Genomic DNA, 20,054 nt, shown 5'->3' on the forward strand with positions numbered 1-20,054 from the left:
ACAAAAACAACTAGCCACATGCTCTGAATGCTAGGGAACGTGATTCTCCACTGGTTTAGGCTACAAAGAAAGCCTATGAGTAATCAAAAATCCTAATCAAAACAAAGTTAAAAGCTCTCTCCCTCCCCACTCCTCAGCCCCAGTATAATTTTCCCTTTTTCTCTTTAATCCACTCATGCGTTTCCTTGGAATTTTAGCGGCCTCACACAGCGGATGGTAAGTTCATCTCAATGTCAGCCAGGGCAGAGACATGCAAAAAATCACTAACTTGGAAGGTTATTTAGGACAATAATGTCTTTCACTGCCTTACTCCTCCCACTCCGGCCCCACTTGACCTACTACCAATATTTAGCTGGGGGGGGGCGGGGGGGAGCTGTCCACTGCCTTTCCCCCCAGTGGCTCTCCCTGTGGGAACCCGACACAAGTACACAGGCGGCAAGGAAGACCCTGGCCAGGCTGCGAGGGTCCCGGCTTCACGCACCCCTCCCCACTCGCCCGAGGCTGCACTCACGCGTCCAACTATTCTTGGATCTACTCACATCCCTAGATGTCGTCTGGCTGCCCTCCCCCACTTCCCCCCCCAGCGTCCTCTGCCGTCCCGAGGCTGACCGCGCAAAGCCCCCAGGGGGCACACGCACTCACCCACCTGGGCCGGATCTGGGGATCCCCGCCGGCGCGCTCCGCCCTGCGCTCCCCGGGCAGCTCCAGCACAAACGCGCTTGGCCTGTTCCTGTTCCTCCGCCTCCCCTCCAGCCCAGCCCGGAGGCGAGACCCAGGGCGGCACCGCAAGGTCTCCCTAAGTCACCTTTGCTCGGCCCGCCCTGGGCTCCGGCGAGGTCAAGGAGCGGGGCGGCGGCCCAGGACTCTCGCTCTGGCCCTCAGGCCACCAGAGGTCCGTGCAGCGCCCCTCGCCGCAGAGCCAGAGCCGCCCTCCTCCAGGGCTCGCCGGGGAGAGTGCGAGCAGCAGCGCGGCGAATGGCCTGCAGCAGGCGGCTCCGCGCTGCCGCTGTCGTCGTCCAGTCCCTCCTCCCCCGGCCCCCCTCCCGCGGGCCCGCTCCGCCGAGGCGCAGGTAGGGACCTGCCCGGGACGACGAGCGCCTGCACACAGCCCCTCCGAGCGACGGGCAGACCGCTGGCCCGCAGTTCTAGGGAAGGAAGTAAGGAAACTGCTACTCGAGCTCTGCGTGCATCCCAAGGAGGCTCCTGCGAGGTCCTAGAGCGGGCTGGGTGCTCAAGCCCTCTCCCGGCGACGCCTGCCCTGACAACTTCTAAAGAGCCAGCCCGCCCCTGGGGAAAAGCGGAGGAATCCTCTTTGGTCTCTTGCGCCTCAAAGGTAACTGACCCTTAGTCAGGCTTTCACTGAATGTTTCTAATTCCATTACAAAGATTGAACTAGACTTCATGCATTTATTTTTTTAAGCACTTTCTAAGCTACCATTTGAGCAATGAGGAAAACAATGGTATTAATCCTATTGATGTGAAACCTACTTATATGAAATAGATGGTTTTTTTATTCCAGCCAGGCTTGAAGGGTAGACAGAGATTCAAAGGACAGTAAAACCCACCACATAAATATTACACTAAGTAAGATGTTCAGGATAATAAAATTTCTAGTTAACTATTAAGCTCTGATAGGGATGGGGCACACATAACTTTTTGTTCTAAACAGTATTTTGTAAAATAATAAATAAATAAACAGTATTCGTTTTAAACAGTATTAACCTGTCCTCAAACTTTAGGGAGCAGAGTAATACTGAACCAAACTATTTCTTTGACAAGATCCTAGGGTACTTTAAGTTTGCTGTTCCAACAGCGGTGGCTGTAACTACGCTACAGATATAAAATGTGTAAAAGATGATACAACAGTACACTAGAAAATCTGGAATTAATGTCAATGAGGTTTCATGGTGTCTTTGAAAAGTCAGTTTGCTTCCCTCCTCCCCCATTCTAAACTGATAACTAAATGGTATTGTGAAAACTCACATTTGGCACTAAATGCAGCTGCTACAGAATCTTCCTCCTGGGTTTTAAAAATTAGAGAATGAATTCAGCCTACAAAAGTAGTACTAGGCAGTAAAAATAACATGTTTTAGAAGGCAATTTACAAAGAACCTAAACTGTGCCAGGCACTGTATTGAGGAACTTCACATAAAATAACTCATCTGTATTCTCTCAGATTTGGAAGTGAAATTCCCAAACATGTATTAATTTGCTTAAGGTCAAGACAGCAGAGAGTAGACCCTGATTGGTCTGATCTTTGTATTCTTTCCTTTGTACATTCATTATGCATTCATTTAGATATTTATTAACTGCCTACTACATGACAAGTACTATACTAGACACAGATGCTACAAAAATAACAGATACAGTTGCTTACTTAAGGGGCTTTTTAGTCAATACATAATATATAATCAGACAAGTAAATATATAATGATACAATGTGTTAAGTGCTACAACAGAAAGGACTCAGAATAGGAGGGATATCTAAACCAGTTCCGAAGGGTGGAACCTGGGATGAGGAAATGGTGGCAGTCATCCAACAGAGCAATCCTGAGAGCTCTGTCCTCACAAAGTGGCAGTGCAGGAGCTGAGTGCTGGGTGGGAGGAGAGGGAGAACAGGGAGACAGACAGCTGAGAGACAGGGAGTAAAAATGACAGAACCTGATAAAAGGGGGGGGGGGGGATAAGGAAGAAGGATGAACTGAGAATAGCTCCCATGATCTTGGCTTGGGTTCCTGGATAGGTGGTAATTCTAACTCTGAGTTGAATGGATAATTCAGCTTTAGACACACTGGTTTTGAAATGCCTGTGATATAACCATATGTGTGTTCAAAAGGCAGCTGGATATACTGGTTCACAGCTCAGGAGAGATCTAAGGTGGAAATATTGGAGTCATCATGGATTTCTGTTTGCAGAAATGCCTATGATCATCCAAGGAGAATGCTGAGTGAGAAGGCCACCCACAGAAACCAGGGACACTGACACTCAAGGCACAGGCAGAAGAAAAGATGCTTCAAAAGAAACCTGAGGAGGAGCTGCTCTAAAGGAAAGAGAAGCCAGAAGAGGTAGGCACCATGGAAATCACTGAGAAGAACTCCAAAAAGCAAGGAGTAGTCAAATGCCAGACCTGTCACAGGACAAGCAAGGTAATTTAAGGGTATCCTCTGATTTAGCAGTAAGCAGATTTTTGGCAAGCATGGTTTCAGTGGGCTAGATGAGGAATAAAGAAGTAGAAACAGAAAGTATCACATTTCCAAAATAGAACTGGAAAGGAATGTAAGGAGACAGAAGCTGTAAGGGAGTAGAGAATGCAAAAGAGAGGAGCTGTTTTTGAAACAGGATGGAAGGAGACAGATGCCAAGGAAAGGAAAGAATAAGATAGGGAACTGGGGGTTGGGAGTGGCAAGGAACTGGCAGCAAATGCAGGCACTGCCTCCATGTTTAATACAGAATTTTGCTCAGAGCAGAGGGAAAGGAGGAGACTGAAGAGAAGACAGAGGTAAAGGCCCAAAAGGTATAAACAATAAAAAATGAAAGAGATAACTAAAGGAGTTATCTTGAACAGCCCAAGAGACTAGGAATATTAGAGACCTCGACTTCATAGAGCTGGAAGCTCACAGGAGGAACTTCTCTCCAAAGATACCAGCATTTGGTCCCAAGTTGCACTACCTTTTGGTTGGTCCAACTGAAGGTCCAGATGTCTCCATTACACGACAAACTCACCACCACTGTCATCCCAATCATACATTTGGGTTATAGCTCTTTAGCGGTCAGGAATTTTAACACAGAAGCATAAAGTAGGGGCACCCTGGGTGGCTCAGTGGTGGAGCATCTACCTTAGGCTCAGGGCATGATCCTAGGGTCCCAGGATCGAGTCCCATATCAGGTTTCCCGCAGGAAGCCTGCTTCTCCCTCTATGTCTCTGTCTTTCTCATGAATAAATAAAATCTTAAAAAAAAAAAAAAAGCAGCATAAAGGATTTTATGAGTGAGCTTACACTAATTTTCAATAAGCAAGTTCCTACTTTGGAAAAACTGGTTTGACTAATATCAGAGGGAGCTCAATAATATGCCAAACAAGAAAGGGACCAATGATGGCACTATGTGACATTTTAGCCACTTCTGATACCACCTTCTAGTGAGGAAAAGTACAGAAACAAACATAAATTCATGAAGCCAGTTTCTAGCCTTTGAATTTTTTTTTTCTTTTAAGTAGGTTCCATGCCCAATGTGGGGCTTGAACTCATGGCCCTGAGATTAAAAGCCCTGTGCTCTACCAAATGAGCCAGCCAGGTGCCCCACTAGCTTTTTGAATAGAACTCTCAAACAAAGGTAAAGACAAATGAAGGCACTCACATTCTCTAATGTTTCCCCAACCCTAAAAACACCTGGTAAGTTTCCCTTTAGTAAGTCAATCACAAGCTTTACAGGTTGCTTTCTATATTGCAGGATTTTTTTTTTTTTTCAACAAAAGAGTGTTATTTGCAAGTAAAATATGCATCCATAATCCACCCCATTTATGTAGAGGTCTATGGAAAACGCTGACTATCTGGGTCCTATCAGAGCATCCCCAAATAAGCAGAGAATATTCACATACCACAGAACTACAAAGCTCCAAATCCAGGAACCTGTGTTCATTATAAACCCCTATGTTTCTCATGCAGAGCCAGCTTGCTCTTACTGTGGACATAGTTTTACCAGCAAGTTTGATTATCTGGTTTTCTTTTTAGTAAACAACATTAGAAAGAATAAATCAGAAGGGATCAGTAGTCCACTGGTACAGACAGACACACAGTCGATCTAAAAATCAACAGAAAAAAATTTTAAACCCATAAATAGCAAAAGTGAATTCAAGAGCATTAGCAGGACTGGGCCATTTAGTCAAATTACACAGTTCTATAAACATTACCCCCTGAAGACATCTGTGTATTAAGACACAGAGTTAATTATGAACATAGAAAAAAGGACAAAAGGACAATCACCTAGAAAAGATAAGTGTTAAAAATTTAGCATAAGATGTAAATGCATAACATTCAGAATAACTGTCATCAAAAGATTTCAATAAAAACAGTTTTGCTACTGTGGGGGCTGGGATCACTTAGACCTACTGGATCCCCATTATGTGCCAGGTATAGTTTATAGGGTGTTTGCCAAGATGATCATACTTATTTTTCAAAACATTCTTTTTTGGTTGGTTGCCACTTTAAAAAGGAAACTGTATATGAAAACTGTAGCAAAGAAAGATTAAGGAGCAAAGCATGGAATCAGACCCAGTCTCTGAATTCAAAACTTAGGACTGTTAACAAAATTTCTAGATAATAGATATATAATTTGATTCCAGATAAATAAGGCATTATAATGTCAAATTATTCTGCTCTCGTACCTCAAGTACACTATTAAAGTCCCATGTTGTAGGTCTTAGCCACATGAAAAACTAACTTCAATGATCACATTTTGTCTTTTAAATATTTGGGGGCCCGTTTGTCTATAATCCTTTTTCTCAGAATGAATTCTGTTGAGAACCTCACAGAGTTGATATTTAATATTTATAGCATTACTGAAAAAGAATCTTAAAGATACTCTGAAAGTATGAAGCAACAAATGCCATTTCCTAAATGAGTACTGTGTACCACAGTATGTTAATATGCTCTATATACATATTATTCATCTATATACATTTGATCCCCACACCTGACACTGAGGTGTCTATACATTTTCATTTTACAGAACTTCCCCACAGTAGGTTAGGGAAAAGACAGATTATAAAAACGTCCATTAGACTTTCAGACTAGTGCTGTTAATGACTTACTATATGGTCTCCTTTATTTGAAAGATAAAAATATCAAGGTTCAGAGAACGTAAGTAGCCTTTGTCACTTGAATAATAAGGATGAAGAGAACACAATCATTTACAAATACTCAAATTTTCTTTAGACAATACCTCCTCCTCCCAAAACGAGTTGAATTCAGTGCTAAAGACACAAAAGCTCCAAAATGCCATCAGAAAAAAAGGAGTCACAAGCGTTAATAATTAAACAGTATCCGACAATAATAATTGTTGATTTTTACTCAGGGCTTACTATGTGTCAGGAACTATGCTAAGTATTTTGCATACATTTTGTTATTTAATCCTCATGACAAATTTAGAAGTCTAATTAGCCTAAACTTGAAGCTAATACACTCTTGCACATCTGGATTTTCAGAGAAGTAATTACCTAGGCTATATTTTTAAGCAAACAGTTTAAAAATTAGCATAGGCTGGCTTCTAGACGTAATTAAATTACTTTTAATCGAGCATTTACCTTGAAACTATACACCTCTAAAACAAAGACATTTGATCCATCCACCAGGTGCCATATAAGAGATGTTAATGAAATTTAGTATTACAATGTATTAAATATTACCTGAATCCCTAGACATAATTTGTTCATTTCAAAAATCTTCTAAATACTATTTAGATTTATTTAGATCATGAAATCATGCCTCATTTAAATAAGCTAGAATATGAAATCACCAAAAATACAAATGCTGAGAGGGAATGTTTTCAAACAGTATTGGAAGAATCAACCATTTAAAGGTTTTAATGAACAATTATGTTTTCCTGTGATAGTTAATAAAATTGTTAAAGACTTTCTCTAAGTTTATTTTAAATGAATTTCAGATTACTCATATACTTTTTTCTCCAAATAAAATATGAAATTTGTTGTGTACATAACAAACCTGGCATTTAAAAAATTTTATGTGAATTTCCAAAGCTTCCATTGTAATCACATTTTAGATCTTTACATATGAAACATATAAAACCATTTTTATCTATCTTGTTTTACCCAAAACCTAATATCAAATTAAAAGTTACAAATAAATTGTAACAAGAATAAGAAATATGGTGTCCTAATCTAAAAAGTTGAAGACTGGGCAGCCCCGGTGGCACAGCGGTTTAACACCGCCTGCAGCCCAGGGCGTGGTCCTGGAGACCCTGGATCGAGTCCCACGTCAGGCTCTCTGCATGGAGCCTGCTTCTCCTCCTGCCTGTGTCTCTGCCTCTCATTCTCTCCCTGTGCCTCTATGAATAAATAAATAAAATCTTTAAAAATAAAAAAAAATAAAATAAAATAAAAAAGAAAAAGTTGAAGACTAAACATATATGTAGAAATTAATAAAATGGAAAAGAAAGCCTATGGCTGCTTGACTTGCATTAACATCATGAAAACAAGAAAGGGGAAAAAAATAAAACAAGAAAAATTCTAGCCCAGACAGCCAAAACACATCTTTACAACTTTTCAATCCTCGGAAAAAGAATTACTAACGGGTAAACTTACCACTCTAATATTTGGAAAAGTAAATGGCAATTTTGTAAATGGGAGAGAGCAGGGGGTAAAGAACATAAGATATTTAATCCACTGAGAGTTCACATAGGTAAGTGTGATATCGCTTTATTTACTAAATACAAGTATCATGTATTTTTCACATAAAACCTTTGGTTTCTACAATATTTTCACAACCCTCTTGTTGAAATGCCACAAGAACTCTGAGTAGAACTTTAAACCATGGTTGATAAATACAGCTATTTAAGTAAATTAGATATGAACACAAGTTACTTCAGAATCATCCTGCTTACTCAAGAATGAAAGATTTCTCCAAATTTTAGTGAAAACAAAGCTTTCAATTTCTTTGTTAAGACTATTTTCTCCTACCTTTGGACAATTTGAAAGCAGTGATTTACTGGATGATCTAGTATGTGACACCCAATTATTAAAAAATTCGATTCCAAACTACCTACCCCTTCTTGTTTAGTGAAGAGATTAAGGCAATCACTCAAAGCTACACAAGTTTCTCTAGAAGCTTCAGAGACAACTTCAACTTTCTGAAGAAATGATGGAAGCATGTCTAAAAATAAAAATAAATAAAATTAGTGGGATTTTAAGACCATAAATATTTTTGAAATCACTGTTTTTTTAAAAGTAATCTCTATATCCACTGTGGAGCTTAAACTCAGGACCCCGAGATTAAGAGTTGCATGCTCTACTGAGCCAGCCAGGCACCACTAACATTTTTATGTCTACTAACTTCATGTTTCCTTCCAGCTAGCTGCCTAAACAAAGCATATTGTATATTCCTTGAGCATTGTTATTAGCACCTACTATACACAAGGCACATAAATTGGTATGTAAAAGAAAAGATGAAACCTTGTCCTAGAAAGGCCAATATCCTGCAAGGAGAAGAGTAAGGACTAAAAAAATAAAACTTAAAAATATTTTTAAAAGTTTACAGGAATAATAATATAATGTTTAAGAAAAGCAGTGGATTAATATTTCCTTTCATGATATTCTATAGTAGATAAGTAATTTTATTCAAAAGCCAAGAACTAAAAATAATACGGCAGTTGACATGATGGCTAACACCTAAAGGTGGCATTAACTCAACTTTCTCTAGTATTTATGGGACAAATGTCTGGCATGAAATAGGTATTTTCACTCTTACAAATGTGTCCCTCTGGAAGCCAGTATCTTTCAGAATAGAAGTTGGGAACAAGAAATGGTAATATCAACTACCTTCCCTACTTCCCTAAGGAAATCTTAATCCACTTACCCATTACAAAAACAAAAATAAAAAACAAAAAACAAAACAAAAGCCTACCCAAAACAAAAACAGAATGCTGACAAGAGAAAGCTGAAAAATACACATATATCACTTAAAAAACAAGTAAAATGTCATATCCTGTGTCTAGATTAATGCTAGAGAAATGCTCTTAGTTCAAATAGTTTAGACCTTTGTGTTAATTATACACTTAGATCCTTTAAATGTGTCCCTTCTATCAAATATAAATATTAAGAAAGACTTTCATCTAAGAATAACTTAAAAGGAAAAAGACAAATATATACCACCCTCTGTCTTAAATAATCTTGATTCACTTAGAACATGATTCTTATAACACAGTAAATAAGGTCAATAAGCAAAAGTAATCAAATTCAAATGCCAGCAATTTGCTATTATCAGGCCATAAAACAGTGGGTCCCTTCAAGATACAAATATTTTCAAATGGAAAGTGGAAAGGAAAATAAAATCTACCAAGAACATATACCAAATGATTTACAGCCATTATTTCTAGGTGATAAAATCATAGCTATTGTTCATTCTCTAAGATTTCTATAGGAATGTGATTTATTTTAGCAAAGAAAAGTCCTCTTCTTGGAAAAATTATTCCTCAAAACTCCTAAGGCAAAATGGGCAGGCAACAAAAGGAAAAGGTAAGTGAATGAAGGTATGAACAACCTGTCACTATTATCTGGATATAAATACCAAATGTCATTTTATTCTATTTTTCATTTTATTGAATAGTTTCCTAGTGTTAGCTATTCTTTTTTTTTTTTTTAGTGTTAGCTATTCTTAATAACACCCAAACAAAAAAGAACACCCAAACAATTGAAAACTACTATATCCTAAAATAAATTTGATTTTACATATTTTTCATTTTGAATCTTCGATACACATTGTGAAGATTTATTCTTTAGTTGCTAAATAGCAAAAAAGAATACCATATGCCAGATGCCATAGGACTTAAATAGTACCTCAACAGATGTCTCACACAGAGCTGTGGATTGAGTACGGTGAGGGGATGTACAAAAAAATCAGGCACAGCCTCTGCCTTCCATAAATGCTCTGGGTAATCTAGTAATTTTCCACTTTCATGGCACAAATGGTAAGAAGATGCAAGCACAGTCATTCATGGATGTATTTTTTTTCAATTAAATACCATCACATGCTTAATCATCTACAATTTTGTGTGTTTGGGATATTTAACACTTTTATATACTTGTTGATTAGCATGAAATTTTAAATGTCAAATTTTTATGAACTTCAGAATTTTAAATAAAACAGATCCTGTAACCTTTTAAAAGATACCCCAAGAAATATCTATTGACTTTTAAGAATCCATTATTGAGAGTGCATCAAATTCTTTTGTCCAAAAGAGTCAAGTTAGCTAATTTCTCTGATACTCTGGTGTTCAAGCAAGATTTTGAAATGAACTGTAACTTGCACAGTAGGTCTATATAAGAACTGATACTCTAGTGCCAGGGCAGCATATCAGGCGCCAGTTGGTTCACAGTGGCATGCTTCTTTCTTATAGGATGATGTTTGCATATTGTTACATAAAAAGAAATAAAGCCACCAGGCTTCTAGAAAAGTTACCAACTGGGAATCAATGCAAATATATTTTAGCCAATTATTAGAGACGAAGTTGTAATGAACAAATGTAAAAAGACCAGTATGTAACCATATTTGGCCTACTATAAGAATTGGACACTTAATTTGGAGGAAAAATGTCATATTTTTGTGCAAAAAAAAGTTTTGAGCTCAGAAAAGATGCTAGAAGATTTTAGGTGAAAAGCTTAACTTTAGAAAGATATATAAAAAGCTCACAATCTGCCATTTTCATTATAACACAATTTTTAATTGGGTAAGTTTTAAAACTATTGGGAAATACTTATTTCTTGTTAGGCTGGCAAACTAAACCTATTACAAATGACCTCCATTGTTCCCCTAATATGGAAAAAGTCCACACTCACTAGCCAACATTTAAGACACTCTATAAACTAAATCAGTTTCAGCCAGACTGCTTTCCTGAAAATACTTGTTTTCCTAGAAATACTCTTACTTTACTGCCTCCAAACCTTTGTTCAAGATATATCCTCTTCTTCAAATACTGGAATAATTATTCATATTCAGACGTTTCTCCACTTACACCTTTTTTGTTCAAGGCCAAGTTCAAATGGCATCCTCTTCATGAAGCCTTATGTTTTTGTTTTTGTTTTTTTTGGGTGAAGGAAAAAATGGCAATTCATCTGACTACGTACATAAGAGACATGCTAACCTGCATGCCAAGAGGCATTTTAAAAACTGACTTTCACACCTAATTGGAATTATATACATGCCTCAAGAAAATCAGTACTCTCTCCTCAAAAAAAGAAAATGATATCTGCATATAAAAAATCAACTGACCGGGCAGCCCCGGTGGCTTAGCGGTTGGTTTAGTGCTGCCTTCAGCCCAGGGCATGATCCTGGAGACCCGGGATCGAGTCCCAGTCAGGCTCCCTGAAGGGAGCCTGCTTCTCCCTCTGCCTGTGTCTCCGCCCCTCTCTCCTTCTGTGTCTCTCATGAATAAATAAATACAATCTTTAAAAAAAAAAAAAAAAAAAATCAACTGACCTTCTAAAACCTTTACATAAAACTGTAACTTGAAAAAAAACTGAGAGGTCCCTATATGAGGATATAAATGTTTTTTGTTGTTCAAATTAAGACGACCAGGGTGAACGCAATCACCCACTAAACAAGTACTATTAAACCATTCTGTCTATATCTATATAATCTGCACTGGCTGCAATGGAGAGTATAAAGTTCAAAACAGCAAGTGTTAAATGAATTACGGTAGAGTTAAGGGAAAATAAAAAGGTATCAGGGATGTTATAAGACATAGATAGTAAACAAATTATCCAGACACTTAAAAAATGTTAAATATTCAGAGAAAGGAATAACTATTATGGGATGGAATAATGGAGCAGAGTCTGAGAAGAGGTGGAATTTTTTTGAGTTGGAACTTGAACAATGCTTTTATTGCTAAATGTAACGTCCAGGGGGATCCCTGGGTGGCTCAGCGGTTTAGCGCCTGCTTTCAGCTCTGGGCGTTTGATCCTGGAGTCCCAGGATTGAGTCCACATCAAGCTCCCTGCATGGAGCCTGCTTCTCCCTCTGCCTGTGTCTCTGCCTCTCTGTCTCATGAATAAATAAATAAAATCTTTAAAAAAGTAATAAATATAACGTCCAATAAAGCAAACATACCTAAAATATCTATATTATTTTCAAATAGTATAGAAAACAGTCCTGAGAAGATCCTATCAGAATTGTGATTAAGGGGAACTCCAGAGAGGCGAGAGGCTCTGTATCCATCACTGACTGCATGGCTGTCATGTAGCAGGTTCAGTGCTCACTTGTATAATCTATATAGTAATTTGACAAAACAAATTTAGTACTTGTTTCTGAGTTCAAAAGAAGTTATCAATTTATAAGCTAGGTAAGGAGTCATTCATTTCATTCACTCAAAACAGTTGACCCTTGAACAACATGGGAGTTGGGACACTGACCCCCTTGCAGTTAAAAATCCACATATAATGTTTGATTCCCCTGAAACTTAACTACTAAGAGCCTACTGTTGACCAGAAGCCTTATCGATAATACACTCAATTAACATGTATTTCATATGCTGTATTATATACTGTATTCTTACAATGGAGTAAAAGCCAGAGAGAAGAAGTTAAAAAAATAGAAATACATTCGCAGTACTGTGCTGAATTAAAGAAAAAAAAAGCTACATATAAGCGGACTCATGCAATTCAAACCCATGCTGTTCAAGAGTCAACTGTATATATGGCAAGTGCCCACATGTGTCACGCTGTTAAGGTGCTGAAGACAATCGGCAAATAAAACAGACAAAAGTTCCTGCCTTCGTGGAGTTTATATTCTAATAGGAGAGACAATCAACTACACACACTCTCTCCCCACCCCCACACACAGCAAGTTTGATAAGTGACAAAAAAGAAAACAAAGCAAGGTAGGGGAATAGCAAGTGTTAAGGGGAGTTGCAAGTTTGGCCAGAATGAGGTATTGGTAAGGGTCCTGGAAGGAAGTGGCTGGCAAACAGAAAGGGCACCTGAAAACTTCTTTGAAAAAGATGACACACAAAGTAGGGGAGGGCAAGTGTACTAACAGACTGGCATGCAAGACAGTTGCCATCCTGGAACAGAAAGGCAAAAGGACTGGACAGTATCTCTAAGCCAAGCAGGAGCTGGAGTCGTGGGGGGGGGGGGGGGGGGGGAGCTTCAGACAGGGGCAGGAACCCAATGGTGCTATTATACCCCAGGCAGCCAGGCTAAGGGGAGGGAGGACAACACCTGACTGTTCTCACCCCCTCCACCAATCCCCTGACAGGGTCTCTCTTTTGCAGAGTCCAATCAGAAGTCTGTAGTCTATAGCCAGAAGGTTCTGTTAAAGACTAGGGTAGGTGAGGACATGAGTATCAGAGAGAAAAGACTTCCAGGCAGAGGGCTAGCATGGCCCAGATATGAGGCAGTAGTATGGCCAGTCTATTCGAGGGGCAGCCAGAAGGCCAGTGAGGCTGGAAGACGAGTAGGCAGAGGCAACTAGGATATCAGGACAGAGAAGTCAAAAAGGACTAGAAGGGTGTGGGGGTTATTAGAAGGACTTTGTTTTTCATTCTTAGTTAGATGACCTGTAATCTACCAGGTGTTTTGAGCAAAGAACCTTATACACTGATGTCTTAAAGGGTCCCTGGGGCAAGGATGGGAGGGGCAGGGGTAGAATCTGAGGGCCACTTAGGAGACTGTTTCCACGCTGTGTGAAAGACAATGATGGTTTGGGCCTCATTGGCAACAGTGAAGGAAGTGAGAAGTGTGTTTACTCAAAACTGAGATTTTGAGCAGAGTTTTAAGTAGGTTAAACAAAAGTGCTTTTCCTTTAAGATTTTTTTTCTTTTAAATAACTGAAATCATTCTAATCTTTTATTTTTTTAAGAATTATATTTCCCATTATCTTTTTTATTTTTATTTTAAATTCAATTTGCCAAAATATTCATTCCAATTTCTTTAACCAGGGACTCGCTATATACATTTAGTAACATGCAATAGAGTGTATGTATTGAAGCTGGCCTATTAAAGTCTTTTTTAGAAAGTAATTTAGCAATATATCAACAGGCACACAAATGTTAATATGCTTTAACTCACTAATTCCACTTCCAAGAATTCTATGGTAGGTAATAGAGTTTTATGGAAGAACAGACTACTGGCCTTTAGAAAGTCTTCCAAAAGTTTTATTAGTTTGGGTGATTTTGTTTTTGTAATCAGGCTCTTGATAAAGCTAAAAGAGTAGAGGTTTTAGTACCACATTCACTGAACCTTGAAGGATATGTTGCCAATGCTGGATATATAAATTCTGGGATTAATCCAGATAGAAATTAGGTTTAAGGAAATAAGGTATTAAGAGAAGATATTTTGGACCAAAACAGAGAATGAATACAGATGGTCTTCAACTTACAGTGGTTTGACTTGGGATTTTTTTTTAATGGTGGTATGAACACAAAACAGATTCAGTAGAAACCATACTTCAAATTCTGAATTTTGATCTTTGCCTGGGTTAGCAGTACACAGTGTGAATATCTCTTGTGATGCAGGGCAGTGGGGCCATAGCTCCCAATCAGCCAAATCATCACCAGAGTAAACCACTAATTAACTTAAAACCGTTCTGTACTCAAGATATTTATTCTCTTTTCACTTTCAGTACAGTAGTTGATAAATTACATGATATTTAACATTTTATTACAAAACAGGCTTTGGGCACACACTCAATTGGTTAAGCCTCTGACTCTTGGTTTCACCTCAGGTCATGATGGTAGGGTCATGGGATTGAGCCCTCCTCCTGGCTCCATGCTCAGCACTGAGTCTGCTTGGGAGTCTCTCCCTTTCCCTCTCTCTCCCACTCTGTTCCTCCCCCACACTCATGCTCTAAAGCATGTTTGCATGTGTGCACGCTTTTTCTCTCAAATAATAAATAAAATCTTACAAAAAAAAAAGTTTTGTATTAGATGATTTTGCCCAACTGCTGGCTATTGGAAGTGTTTTGAGCATGTTCAAGGTAGACTAGGCTAAGCTATGATGCTCAGTAGGTTGGGTATATTAAATTCATTTTCAACTTATGAGATTCTCACTTTACAATGGTCTTATTAGGACACAGTTGAGGAAGATCTGTAATTGAAAAATGAGTTTGTGATTGGGCTATGAAAGTCCTTAAATGCCAGGATAAAGACTTTGTATTTTATTCTATACTTTCAAAGACCCATGAAACATTTTTTTCAATGGGAAAAAAATTATGATCAAAATAGTACCGTTCTAAAATTAATCTGGCAGCAACAGTGCAGTATTTCACAGGATCTGAGCTGTAAGAGTTCCTAAAAGCCTTTGGATTCCCTTTAAGGATAGAATGAAGGGAGACCACAGGGGAGGCTGCTGCAGAGACCTGGATTTAAGGGGACACAGAGCCAAAACAGTTGGAATAAGTGGTAAGGGATTAGTAAGTAAATTAAAGTTCACATAATTTTGTAGCAATATAAGACAACTAACAATCACAACCACAAGGCCTCGATTCTGTTCACAGACATTTTAGTTTTTCATTTTAAGAAGTTATTGGCAAACTATGTAGACAGTTTGGAGCAGAATATGTATCTATCAGCTACTATCTATCAGCAACAAAACGCATGGTGCAAGATTACTCTGTACAATCTCTTGGCATTGAGGTAAATGAGTTACCATCAACTCTTTAATCCCATTCGTGAAATCATCTTAATCCTATTTACTATTTATAGAACATGCAGATTTATCTATCTACATTCATCTTTCAGGAAATAATATTTATAATTGTTTATAAATCCATTGAGTTTCATTGTAGATATATGAAATAACATTGTAAGAACATAAACATCTTGAAGTTTCCCAGATGGCATTGTTCAAAATGAATTATCTCTTTAGTGATATTAAGTATTATGCATCTCTAAAAACACAAATGATGCATACCATCGTTATGAGTGACATGTCATGACTAACATGAAATAGGTCTGAACCAAGAGATCTGACTCAAAGTTTAAAAAAGAACAAAAAAAAGAACTTAACTTGGTTGGTTGTAGTTCTAATGTAATTTCTTTCTTTGGTCCATGTTAAAGGAATTAATCCTTATATTTCATCTAACTCTGGACATTTTCTACATCTTTTAAAATGTCATTAGTATCTCTTTTTATTTTTGATGGTTCTTGAAGATGGTGTTTTAAAAGCTCACTGGTGGTCACAGTTGCATAACTGTAAATATATTAAAAATCACTGAAGGGTACACTTCACACAGGTAAATTTTAAACTGTGAATTATATCTAATAAAGCTCCTCTTATTTAAAAAGTCCATCGGGGATGAAGAGTGCTAAGTAATATAGTATTCCAGCCCTCAATAATCAAAATGACTTAACTGCTGTCATTCTCAAAGCTATCATCAGTGATACAAATAAATGTTTATGCAACTGACATAAAGGGATGCTTGAGGTCCATTTGGACAGATATAAAATATTTGTGTTCAGTTTATTCTAACATTAGCATTTCTTTGCATCATTACCTGGACACATATAAACTGAACTGAGAAGTCTACAGAGGGAAACTAGTTTGTGATTAAAACTGATAGTTAAACTCAGACAACTGAATTAATTATATTTCAGTGAATGTACTTATAAACCCATCATAGCTGAAATCTAAAGCAATGGTTAGGAATCTAAAGTCTAAGAAGCAGTTTTTAACTTACAATGTAATACTTCTTTCTCAATATGTAATTTTTGTATTGGACTTTTGATTTTGTATTGTATATTATTTTGACTTTTGGAGTATTTATAGTTAACGCTGGATGATTCATAATCAGTGGAGACTGAAGACATAAAGAGTTACTAGTAAAAGGCAGGTTAACCACTAGATAGTCAAGGTCACATATACATTCGTAGAATCGTAGAAGGCCAAGACTGAGAACAACCAACCCCTTCATATACAGATGGGGAACCTGAGGCTTAGAGAAGTTAAATGTATTCTTCAAAGTAACAACTGGTAAGTGGCAGTTCAAGAATTTAAACCAAGTCAGTTTGATTCTAAAATCCAAGTCTTCTGGGATTCATAAGTAGGATTCTTATTATGTAGCCAAAATAAATTTTTGGCATCAAAATGTTAACTTTTTTCTTTTTTTCTTAAAAGAATAAAATATTAACTACAAACCAAGCCTCCTCCATGATTTTAATAGCTTTTCTAAAATTTCAAAATAGTCTTATCAAACATAATTCTAAATTAAAACTTAAAGTTATCTAACATGTATAGCCAACAAAACTACAAAGGATCAACATCTATGATAATGGGTTGTATTAAACAGTAGGTGTTATTTGGTAGTATGCCCCCCAACTTTTTTTTTTTTTTTTTTACCTTTAGCCATGTCACACTCCTTAATCATTTTCAGAAAGTTGGAAATTTCCCTATCTAGTTTCTGTTGGCATGTTTGTGCTTTCTGGGAAAACAAAAACAAAAAACAATATTAAAACTTATTAATCAAGAATTTTTATCGTACACATGCTTTAATGTCTCTATCAAAACTTTAAGTTCATACATTGATGTACCACAATAATTAAGATATATTCCTGACAGAGAAAAAGAAATTTCCTCAGAAACTGAACATTGCATTTAGTTAATCATATACAGATTTAAAAAACAAATGTTTCTAAATTTTAAATACATTCAACATTTGTCATGTAAACAATGTCCAACTGCATTTATTGCTTCTAAGAACTCATTATATCATATACAACTGAGTTAGATTTCTCCCGATTAATCTTTTTGTAGACTTGATTAAATTCATTGAGGAATTATAAAATGCCTTCCCTTAAGAATATATCTTAAAAACTGTTCTTGTTAAAGAAAAATCTAGGTGATACTAATATTTATAAACCACAAGCTGATTTTCATTCAGCCACTTAAGTCCACATAAGCAAACCAATATGGACATTTTCTTAGTAAGTCAAAGCTTATAAAAATAAGATAATGTCAATTATACAAAGCATTCTTGTAACTTGAAATTTGTACATTTTTAGATCCCTAAAAGCAAAACAGGATTTTAGGACAGAAGTTCCACCCCATCTTAGTCAGGATTTGGAAGTCCGAAATGAAAAATCAGGTAAATACATTTATTATATTAACAGTGTAATTTTGATGTTAGTTTTATTTATAGTTTCCCTTTTAAGAGGAAAAATAAGCAAGAAAATTATTTTTGTAGAGTCAGTTGGTTATGGCAATAAAAAATGTTTATTCTGAGAACCCTGAGTTTAATATTAGAATCACATTTTTGTAGATAGAGTAATGTACTTATCCTTATGAATTCCACCCCCCCCCCCACTTTGTACTCCTAATACCAACTGACTCATCACTAAACATTTTTGCTCCTCCCAAATCAGTCCTACATGACAAGTGACACAGGTAAGTAGCCTTTTCTCCTTTTTCACCTTATAAAATTTTTAGTGTTTATGAAGCTCAACCACAGCAGAATTATTCATGGTACCACATTAGTGACAGGCAATGTTCTCCTTAAAATCTACATTACTCTGTGTTGAGAGCTCTAACAACTATAAAAATATAATTCATTTTTTTCCAGGAGGGAAAATACCTATGACTACAAATTTAAACCACCACAGAAAGAGAAATGGTATGCTGGATCACTTTTTCAGTCATAGCCCATAAGTACAGGTTGAAGGCAGGGAAAAAAAGTTGATCTGGAGGCACTGCAACAAAATGTATCACTCATAATTTATTAACAGAAATTGTCATTTCCACTCTCTACATATTTAATCCTCCTGCCATACGCAAGTCAATGCTACTGTTTTCTCTTCTTCCTATGGTAAAAATTAGCGGGATGCATCAAAGCAAGCACTGGCTTCATCTGCAGACTGGGTATCTGTAATAAACATGGTTAAGAGTTCCCGGGGTAATAAAGATAAGAACATTCTCCCTAACATCATCCTCAAATACCTGAATCTCTTTCATTTTCCCTTAGCCTATCTACCTGACAGTTACTATAAAGAGCTTCCCTGATCAAAGATTTACTTGTTTTAAAAGATACATATTAGGTCAGCTGGAGAAGATTCAATTTATACATTGTTTCATAGTTAGGTACAGGTGTCTTCTGTTCTAAACACTGGGTGTGGTTTTAAAGGTATAAAGAACAGAAAGAGGTTATCAGTACAATAAAATGTACACATTCTCCAATTTGCTATAATTTCCCCTTAGCAGCTACCAGTTATGTTAGAAAAACCTAAAAATCCATTTATGAAGGTTAATGTCCTGGAGTTCTTTGCAGAGCCCAGCATGGTGTCTGAACTTCTAGGCCAGTCCCCCTTATGTCAGACATTATTTTAGGTTTTAATCTTTTGTTTTTTATTCTACATAAACAGGATTCCACTATGCGCAATGACCTAATACCCAAAATGTGATGGCATTTTAAATCTAAGTAATCTGGGCATAGAACTCAAGAACAGAATCGTATCTACAGGCACAAGGCCCAAAGGGCAGGAGGCACCCAGGTGAGCAGCTGAGCACATTCACAACAGGCCTCCTGCTCCTCCTCCTGCCCATCCAAATATCAGCAGTTTTGTTTAACTTGATGTTAAACCACTTTATTATCCCTGGCTTAGAAAAACAGCTCAAAAGTGTATTATCAAGGGCTAGGGAGCACTGAACAGGGTAGGAGAGAGGTCATAAATTCAGGCTATTTGCTACAGACAATCCACATTTGGTTAATTAAGAACAGAGCAGACTGCCTCTACCCAAGCAATTCAAAGGGATGAACCACTGATACAACATCGTGAGCAAAATACAGGTACCAATGAGCACATGCAATATGACTCCTATTACATAAATTCTAGAACAGGCAAAACTGATACCACCTATAATGACAGAAAGCAGATCAGTTGGCTGCCTGACATGGAGGTGAAGGGCACTGCCTAGGAGGGCACCCCAGGGACCTTTCTGAGGTGAAAAAAAGTCTCTATCTTGAGAGAAGTGGTGGTTACAAAGGGTATATACATTTGTCAGAACATATCAGATTAAAGACAGAAAATGCATTCATTTTACTATACATGAACTTTTCAGAGAATATATTGTAGCACCCTGATGACATTATCCTCTTTGCAAGCAAACAGCCAGGATTACAAGTACTGGTGCCCCAGTGCTCACCTCCAAGGCTTCTACCTCCAGCCAAAGCCATCTCCCTCAATCTAAGTCAGTCCATAGCACATTTATTCTTCTTGGTTACCTGGGGATCATCATGGCCCTGCTCTGTCATTATATCAATGTGTTATTTTGCAACAGATATTTAAACAAAATTTAAAAATTAAATGAAAATATATAGAGAAAACAGCAATTCTATCTCA

At 37.4% G+C, this 20,054-nt stretch overlaps 2 protein-coding genes across 7 annotated transcripts in view; one reads left to right on the forward strand and one right to left on the reverse strand.

Annotated features, from left to right (window-relative positions):
- The window catches only part of OSBPL1A (oxysterol binding protein like 1A), a 227,771-nt gene that overhangs the window by 113,180 nt on the left and 94,537 nt on the right, over positions 1 to 20,054 (reverse strand). For 4 of the 6 annotated variants that reach the window (XM_077900285.1, XM_077900283.1, XM_077900284.1 and 1 more), the window contains 2 exons: positions 17,062 to 17,143; positions 7,779 to 7,885 (listed from right to left, as the gene is read on the reverse strand). In XM_077900285.1, coding sequence (XP_077756411.1) covers positions 7,779 to 7,885; positions 17,062 to 17,143 — 189 coding nt within the window. Of the gene's footprint in view, positions 1 to 642; positions 793 to 7,778; positions 7,886 to 17,061; positions 17,144 to 20,054 lie in introns of those variants that run through there. The other 2 variants (XM_077900287.1, XM_077900289.1) reach the window with 2 other exon arrangements.
- On the forward strand, positions 423 to 11,088 carry LOC144315571 (uncharacterized). The gene is made up of 2 exons (XM_077900301.1): positions 423 to 1,333; positions 2,916 to 11,088. The coding sequence occupies exons 1-2, from the start codon at positions 548 to 550 to the stop codon at positions 2,925 to 2,927; spliced, it is 798 nt and encodes a 265-aa protein (XP_077756427.1). The 5' UTR covers positions 423 to 547; the 3' UTR covers positions 2,928 to 11,088.

Source organism: Canis aureus, chromosome 6 (assembly GCF_053574225.1).
Source record: "Canis aureus isolate CA01 chromosome 6, VMU_Caureus_v.1.0, whole genome shotgun sequence".
Lineage (NCBI taxonomy): Eukaryota > Metazoa > Chordata > Mammalia > Carnivora > Canidae > Canis > Canis aureus.

Excerpts from the sequence above, each read along its gene's own strand:
- LOC144315571 (XM_077900301.1), top strand. The coding sequence starts at position 548 with ATGTCGTCTGGCTGCCCTCCCCCACTTCCCCCCCCAGCGTCCTCTGCC.